Consider the following 8,689-nt stretch of genomic DNA (forward strand, 5'->3'; position numbering starts at 1 on the left):
TTTTATCTGAAGAGATCATTAATATCTGGAAGTTAAACTCTAAGAATAGTAAGAGACTACAGCTAAAGCTTTATCTACACATTAAGCAAGATTGCACCCCAGTAAGCAACCTCTTCTGCAGAAGCCCCTACCCCCCTCAGCATGTGCCAGAAAGGAGTCAGGAGGAATCCTGCTCCAAGTACTATCAACTTACACCATTAAAAATTGACAAATTTTGGTGTTCACCATACTGACAAAAAAGAGACATACCAGCTATTAAAAATGCATGTAACAGTTGCATGGATTTATTGCATCAATTCATTAATGTCTTAACAGAAATATAATTTAAAAAACGCTCAAAACAATGGTACTGCATCAAGAAAAAATTTTATCTTTCCGATGCTTTTACTAGTACAAAATGTAGGTCTCTGACTTCATTCATCCTGCATAAAGACTGAAACGTGTCTCCTACACAAATGTGACTAGTGTAGATTTTTATAATGAAAAACATGAGGATACTGGTGGAATGTACACCTTCAAATACATAATTAGTTGGTTCCTTATTGTGTCTATTACACCTCAAGATCCCTGCAGCATATTATTTAATTTTCCATATGCATCAAAATTTACGTAATTCATTTTTAGAGTCGCTAGAGATTCTGAGTGCTAAATATAAGAAATATCTAAGGAACCCGTTTTGCTGAGGGTAGCTCTGAAAAACGTTATTCAAAGGTGTATTGACTGGGACTTTTCTTTTTGCTTCTGTACGTGCAGGTAAATGTTTGGGCTTGTGAATATAGCGCACAAAAATATGCCCTTAAGCAAGCAAATTGCTTGAGTGGTTGGGTTTCAGTCTGAGTAAAAGGTTTGTCCTAAATTCAGGGTAATCCTATTCCATAATGCTGCTATCACTAGGACATGCATTCTGCAGCTGTCTTTGGCAAATGTATATGGAAAACCTCATATATTTAGAGGTTCCCTGTGTTTGCCATGTATTTCTGCAGCCCTTTTGAAGTAGATGACTCACTCTTCCCAGATAAAAAAAGCAAACCATTTGCTCATAATTTACTCTCTTTTAACATTTACTTTCTCTATACAATGTTATGAAAAATGCTGGAGTTTCCCCTTGCTGTTAAATACAAAAGCTTCATGGTTTCTTTGAAAAAGGTAACAGATGAGCTCCGTTTAGCACACCTAATTGATGTCTTTACTATTACAGGAGTCAATACAGTGCAAGTAACACACAAGAAAGTTAAACTTAAGGACAAAGTACATTGTGTCATAGATGGTAATTCAGCATCCTCAAACTAAAACTGAATGAAATAGTATTATATTTTTGTTTACCCTGTTATTTGAGTAATTTCATTTATAAATGTTAAAGCAAATCATTGTTAAATTCTGAGCTTTGCCTGAAGTCACCTGAGAATCCAGTCATGAGTCTTTGGACAATAGGCTGCAGTGTAAAATGCAAGGCAAAAATGTTAGTTTTCTTGATTCTTCTTTTCCCTTCCTCTTTCACATCTTGTACTTTGTGCTTAAGGGCTGGTTTCAGCGCAACATGAAAAATTTCTGCAGGTGGGACACATTTATTTCAATGGGCACTTCAACCTTTAAAAAGAAAAAGTAGTCGGCATTACAGTTTTGCAACTCATGGTAAGGAAGGAACACTGACATCCAGACACTTCAGTTCCTAATTACCAGAAAATAAATGGACATAAAATTATCACACAAAATAATTTGAACAGCAGCAAAAGCAATAAATGTTCCATAGGAAATGAATTTGGTAAATTTTAAGGGCATTATAACTACTCACTATAACTTGTTCAAGAACCGTAACTTGTTTGGTACTTGACTAAATTACTTTATCCCTTTTTTTCTAATGAATAGAGTTATATAATTCCATTTAACTATGGAATCTTTTTTTAAAAGCAAGATCTAAACTCTCAAATATATTTTCATTTATCCCCTTTGGTTAATTTTTCTCATTGGTTCATTTTCCTACTCGGTTCATTTTTCTTCCAGCTTTTTATGAGTTACTTGAATTACTTCTAAATTCCAAACACATTTGGGTGATTAAGAAAACAACTGTAAAAAGAGGGATTCATCCTGGATTATTAAAATGACGACTGTAAATCCATGTTTAAAAGCCTTTTTTAAAACTTGCTTATGCCTGGCTTTCTCAAATCATTGCTGCAGGACTGGTACTGACCTGCAAAGGGAAGGTACCCTTCAGTTCCTGTTGCTGCTTCAGAATTTGTATTCTAAAAAATGGTGTGGAATTGCTGAAAAATCTGCCTTCTCAAAATTATTTAGCTGTTAAAAAATCAAGAATGTACTTTTCATAAGGAAATTACTTCTTACCTAAGAAACATCGCAATTCTGTTATGAATACAGTAACTTAAAATGCTGGTTTTTGCAAAAGGTTTTTGAGGTTAGAAATGCCTTTTGGCTTACATTTGCTTTCTTTGCCAACAGGAAGGGAAAAATAGAGGTGTGGAAATGTCTGCAAACAGCATAAGTAGGTCTGTTAAAGCGATACAGAACATTGCTCTGAGGGAAGAAAACATGCTTTTCACAACAGAAAAAATGTGTAACGGAAAATGGAAGATCAGCTGCAAAGGAAAATGAGCCATTGCCTGGGCATCAGGATGGGGTGAGCAGAAGTATCACACAGAAGAGCCTCTTCAGTCTTCTGCTGAAGCTGGGTATATCCAACTCTGCCTTGGAGAATAAAGCCACATGGGACGCTTTCGCTTCACACACTCACAGCACACACAAGATGTTTTGCTGATTAATATCAAACTGTGTGCAAGTGGCTTATGACACCGGTTTTTTGACCGATACACCTCTAGTGGAAGATGTAGACAAGCTGGTGCTATAAAATTTTCTTCATCCCAGACAAAGCCAGGGGAAGGACATCAGTGCCACATCTGTTAAGACCTGCCCCAAAAAACCAAGACAGTCAAAAGAATATCCATTGCCTTATCCAGTTTCTGGATTTGCAAAGAGGCGGTCAGGATTTTCACAACTTGAAGGCAAGTGAGAATGCAGAAGGCAGAGAAAAGCTTTCCACTGGAGGAGCAGAAACACCCCCCAACACTCTGACCATGGAAATCACAGGAAAATCATCCTTCCTTCAAACACATCAGAATGTCCAAACTGTGGTGTATGGCCAGTGTGGTGTAAGGACATGGTCTCATTCCTGGTAACATGCCCTTTGGCTCTGGGCTGTGGGGGCTCAGGGGGTTCCTCTCCTTTCATGTAACCACCTCAATGGGGCTGAGAAGCAATGGGAAAAGTTGACAGATCAAAATACTGTAATTCCATCTCACGAGGTAGCACTACAACTAGGAAAGGAAATCCTGTATGTGAGACAGGTGGGAGTCACTACAGTCCTGAGGAAGAGGGCTGCCTCAGGAGACAGCAGGGTTCAGAGAGGCAGCACAGCAAATCCACTTGGCCATACCCTTTCCCAATCACATCACTGGGAATTCCACCAAGTGGTTGAAGCTATTTTGCCTTGAAGCCCTGCTCTATGTTACACACTAAGGGTTTCACTTTCACACTGGATGTAACTAAAAGGTGAGGCAAATATGAAAATTCTTGTATTTGGCATATGCCTATGTAAACTAGATTTTATTAAAACACATTGTCAGTTTCCACGTCTGTCAAAAGCTGTGTACATCAGACCTCTTGTGGGATGATCTTGAGAATATTGATTCCATAATGGCGCTGCTCTCCTCTCACTACCTGGCACTCAGTTCCACATCTTCGTGTGTCTCCTCTGGGAATAAGTGTGTTTTGACAGGTTATAGAGCTTCCTATTTCAAAGCTTCCTTTTTTTTCTGGCAACTGATCAATTTCTTCAACTCTGAATCATTTTTTCATTTCTTTTTAATAGAGAAACAGAACCACTGAGAAACTACATTTCCAATTACTGTTTTGGTATAAACTCTAGTGCTTTTGGGACACAGGTGCCGTTCTAACTGTACTTTGACTCTTTGCATGTGCTACTGTTAACACCCACAATAACTGTATATTAACTGAAATTTAAGGCACTGGCCTCTTTTCTAGATCATGGCATGAAGAAACAAATATTTAAGCTTTAAACATATCTGTGATCCAAGACAGGTATATGGGAATATCTTCCTCCATGGCAAGGGGAATAAATCTATTCAAAAACTCAAACAGAACAGAATATGCAAAAATAAGTGAAAGAGGGGTATACCTGAATTCTAAAATAAATTAGAAGTCTCAAGGAATTAATGACATGAAGACCAGGTACAGGCCACAAACAGTGCACCGCTAAAATGTTACTGTAAAAACAAAAGAAAAACAATCCCCAGTGTACATACTGAGCGACTGCCTTGCCAAATACCCCACTGACCTACTGGAATGTACAAAACTGTCAAACTCCAATTTTATAATCAAACGCCACCTTTAAAATCTTCTGTGTTATTCTAGACAAAGGCCAAGGTCCTCAAGCAGACTAGCATGGAGAATGAAGAAAAAGGTGCCAGGGCTACTCCATGAGGGAGTATGAGCAGGAACTGAGCGTGACCCCAGTACAGGGGTCAAAGAGCAGGGCACAGTCACACTGTCTCTGGAGACGGCAGGTGAAGACAGTCAGTACAGATGGGTAGGGCCCATTCATCAGAGCCCCAAACATGCTTAAGAGATGAACTGGTCCAGGGTATTTCCAGGGATTCCAGGGAGGACACAGAACTGGAGGCAGTGCTGGAGAGAGGGTTGCAACACAGTTTCAAGACCCATACAGAAGACAGGTACAGCTGCTGACACTGCTCAGGGCAGGACTGGGGCTGCTCAAGGTAACTGAGGCCAATCAGTGCTGTCACAGCCCTGAAACAGTAACATTTACGTACAAAGTGCTTTAGTACAACTTACACGCACTTTTGTTAAACAAAGGGCTGGTGATACGTGATGCCTTATCAAGGACAGTAGGGCTGTTTCTGGATTTTGGTCAGTTTATTACCATTGTTTCAGTTTTTTTGCAACTTGTGCTTCTTTTTGATAATGTGAAATAATCTGAACAATTATGAGGCTATTAATTAAAAGGAAAAGCAAGCCTGCAAACCATATAAATAAGAAAGTGTTATATCCTTTGAACTCCAGAAAGTACGCAGGAGTAAGCCACAGCCCTTGTCCGATGAACCACAGAAGAAGAAGCAGCACGCCCCGACGCCAGGACATCTTAATACTAGGCATTACAAGGGGCAAAAGACAGAGATACCAAACAAAGTACTGGGATGTGCATACTTTGTTAAAAGTCACAAAAATAGTGGTGTGTAGGAAACAACTGAAGGCAAGGTCTCTGTAGAATGCTATGGACACAACCAGGAGCAAAAGCAGCTGGGGCAGGAAAGCTGCGAGCCCAAGGGCAAAACTCCATTTGCTCTCTGCTGTCAAGTACAACATGTAGAAATAGGGAGAGAAGTTATGACGGATATCCCTCCTGGTCAAGTGATAGAGGTAGGCATGCTCCAAAAACTCCCAGCCATAGAGGTGATAAAATGCCAGAGTCAAGGCAGCCAGCACTGATCCGGCAAGCGTTCCAAAGAGCAGCACGTCGCAGTTCAGCATCTTTATAAAAAGGTGCCAGAGGCGCGCCATGAACGTGAACTTCGCTGTTTTGTTACCCCCCGCATCCAGCGGCCCTTCCCCGCGGCGCGGCCTGGTGCGCAGGCGGAGCGCAATGGGCAGCGCGTAGGTCAGGGGATAAATTTTCATGTGCACGGCCAGCCCGTAGCACACGGCGGCCTTGCCCACGCTGCCCGTCTCCACCCAGTACAGGGTGGCGAGCACCAGCAGCGCCACCAGCGCCTCCGCGTTGCCCCGGCTGGACACGGCCATGGGCAGGGGGTTGAGGAGCCAGGCGGCGGCGCAGCACCCGCAGGCGCGGCCGGCGGCGGCTCCTCGGCGCCGCAGGGCCCGGTAGGCGACGACAGCAGCCGCCAGGTCCCCGGCCACGAAGAGCATCTTGCCGAAAGCCTCGACGAAGAACACGTTGGGCGTCAGCAGCCAGGCCAGGAGCGGCGTGTAGCGGTACGTGGCCCGCCGGTAGGGCGAACGCCCCTCGGTCACCAGCCGCGCCGCGTCCGTGAACACCCGGTAGTCGACGTCGGTGTAGCGCACCCGCATGGCGCGGTCCTGGTACAGCCCGTACAGCACCAGCGCCAGCCTCGCCAGCAGCCCCGCGAGCAGGGCCGCGCCCGCGCCCGCCATCCCTTCCGCGCGGCGGAATGCGGGAGCGGGGACACGCGGCTCTCGGGCGCTCCCGGCGCGGAGGGGGCGCGGGCGGCCTCGCTCGCTGCGGCTTCCGCCCGTGCGCGCGGGGAAGAGGCGGCCCCGCGCCTGCGCGGTGCGCGCCGGAGCCGTGCCCGGCCGGGGCGGCGCTGGGGCGGGCGGGTCCCGTGGCGGTGACGGGCGGCGCTGCCGCTGCTGAGGGCTGGCGGTGGGCGCCGGTGTCAGGGGAGAGCTGCGGGACACCGCCACCCGCGCTGCCCATTGCCCCCTCATCCTCCTGGGGGCTGTCGGGCTCCGCGGGCAAGGAGGCGGCAGATGCCATAGTAGTTAAGTAAGAAGAAGGAGGAAGAATAACGTCTGTTACTTGCCTTCCGCAAGTGGCTGTGTTTTACCTAGACGTATGAGCTTTCGCTAGAGCACTTCCACAGCAGATTTCTCATTTAATTAGAAACGGTACCGTGAAAATCGAAACTTAGAGTCACTTACAACAAAGCAATTCATTAGACACTATCTTGAGGGCCTATTTTGTATGTTTTTCAGATAGTTTTCCTGTCTGGATATTTGCCATCTCACATTTGAATTGAGGCTGATTGAAAAACGGGCGTTTATTACTTACTACTATTGCGAGTTTCATATGAGAACTTAGAAGGGATTTTCTTAGAGATGCTTTATTCATCAAAAATACACATTTGCTTATTTAGTAGTTAATTGCAACCGCGTTCTTTTTGCTGAATGGTTTAATTTGGGAACATTTTGGGAGCTGTACTGTTGCTGGCTCACATCACTTACAGAAAAGAATCTGCTTTTCCTCAGTTCTGGGGACACCCATCAGAGAACTGGGAACAGATCTTTTGTATTTGGCAGAGGCATCTTGGAGGGTGGCCTAACGGGTAGGATATTCAGGGGACAAAATATATTTTTGTTTGTGCGCACACAGCTATTAATTTTTATCTGTTAAGGCTGTTGTTCTGTGTGTAACAGTACACTGGGGTATAGTCTGAGGTATCCAATGGGAGAAGCATACTAACTAACTAACGTGGAGAGTCAGTTTTTCCTCTGTCAGATACGTGCACATTTTATACTAAACTGGACAACTTCAACAGGAAATCTCAAGGGGATTCTCCACTAACCATATAACATCATCTAGTCTTAAAACTGATTGTTAGGATGTTTCTGGGAAAGGACATGAGAGTGGTTGTTGATCCTTTGTAAATAATTGCTTACTCATGACTGCTGTTCTACTTTAGAATGGGAAAGATTGGTAACATTTTATTTTCTTCCTTCTTCTATGTATCTTGTAGTATAATGGTTGGTGTACTTTTAAATATGCTTCCATCACCATATCCAAGATTTTCTCTGGGAAAGCTCTGAGATGGATACTGGATAAAATCACTGTGACTGACTCGAATGTATATATGTAGATACTAATAATTTTTTAGTTTGGAAAGGTTCACAAGAACTATTCTTGCTATCTGCCAACTTTCTCACAGGATTGTTTGCCACATTGTTGCCTTCCTGGATGGAACATGTTTTGTTATTTCAGACCCTTTGAGGAAACTGTTCCTGGTCAGATCAGTACGCATTGCTGTTTATTTGCTGAAGTGTCCAAGTTTAATGATATTGGTGGAATAATACGAGTTCATAAATAAACTTAGGAGTATGCTGGCATCTCATGGTTTTCTTGTCTGTTTCTGTCAGTCTGTTTTCAGACAAATCTTTTATTCTTAGCTGAGGTTAACAGAAGTTGTTAAGCTGTTGGTAGTGACTGTTTATCAGGATTCTAAAGAGGGAAAAAGTAGTAACTTAATTCTAAAGGGTCATGAAGTTAATAAAACAGAAAATCTGCCTTAGCTATTGTTGCATATACTGTGACTCTATGACATTGCCTGAGCTGGAAAAAGAATTGATTTTCCTTATCAATAATTTAACATCTTCAAAATATGCTTGAAGCTCTTCAGAGAATTAAGGTTTGGCTCAAAAACGGATTTTGCTTCAGATTTGATACCAGCTTGCTTAACCTGATTTGTCATGTACTGTAGACGTTAATGCAGGAAGGAGGGCAGTCTTATTAAAGTTATAAATCTGTTGTTCCTGTAAAAAGCTGCTTTTATTTATATAAGTCACCAGGAGCCACTTTTAGAAAATGCTGGGAGATAAAAACTAATAGAACTGCTGGGACTGAAGCTGATTGATTCCAGTGCACACGAAGGTACAAGCAACATGAAGAAAAGTGTGGAGGCAGCCATAACAGGGCATAAAATATTAACTAAATAGGAATACATATATACATGTATATTCACATGGGCATAAAGGTTTTTTTCACTACCTGCCAGGCATTTTGTTTACATGGTCTCAGAGATGGACCATTTTATAAACTGAGGTCACTTCTAAATGTGCTTCTGTTGTCTACTTGTGATGGGGGATTATAAACCTGATCTCAAATATT

The 8,689-nt window shown here is 43.0% G+C and overlaps 1 protein-coding gene across 1 annotated transcript; it reads right to left on the reverse strand.

The window, feature by feature from the left end:
- Nucleotides 1-255: 255 nt before the first annotated feature.
- PIGM (phosphatidylinositol glycan anchor biosynthesis class M) lies at nucleotides 256-6,308 on the reverse strand. Its single transcript, XM_048299496.1, has 2 exons — nucleotides 4,418-6,308; nucleotides 256-1,587 (listed from the first exon to the last, which is right to left on the reverse strand). Exon 1 carries the CDS (start codon nucleotides 6,220-6,222, stop codon nucleotides 4,969-4,971), a length of 1,254 nt encoding a protein of 417 aa, XP_048155453.1. The 5' UTR covers nucleotides 6,223-6,308; the 3' UTR covers nucleotides 256-1,587; nucleotides 4,418-4,968.
- Between the last annotated feature and the right edge of the window lie 2,381 nt (nucleotides 6,309-8,689).

Source organism: Corvus hawaiiensis, chromosome 3 (assembly GCF_020740725.1).
Source record: "Corvus hawaiiensis isolate bCorHaw1 chromosome 3, bCorHaw1.pri.cur, whole genome shotgun sequence".
NCBI classification, from domain to species: Eukaryota; Metazoa; Chordata; class Aves; order Passeriformes; family Corvidae; genus Corvus; species Corvus hawaiiensis.

Excerpts from the sequence above, each read along its gene's own strand:
- PIGM (XM_048299496.1), bottom strand. The coding sequence starts at position 6,222 with ATGGCGGGCGCGGGCGCGGCCCTGCTCGCGGGGCTGCTGGCGAGGCTG.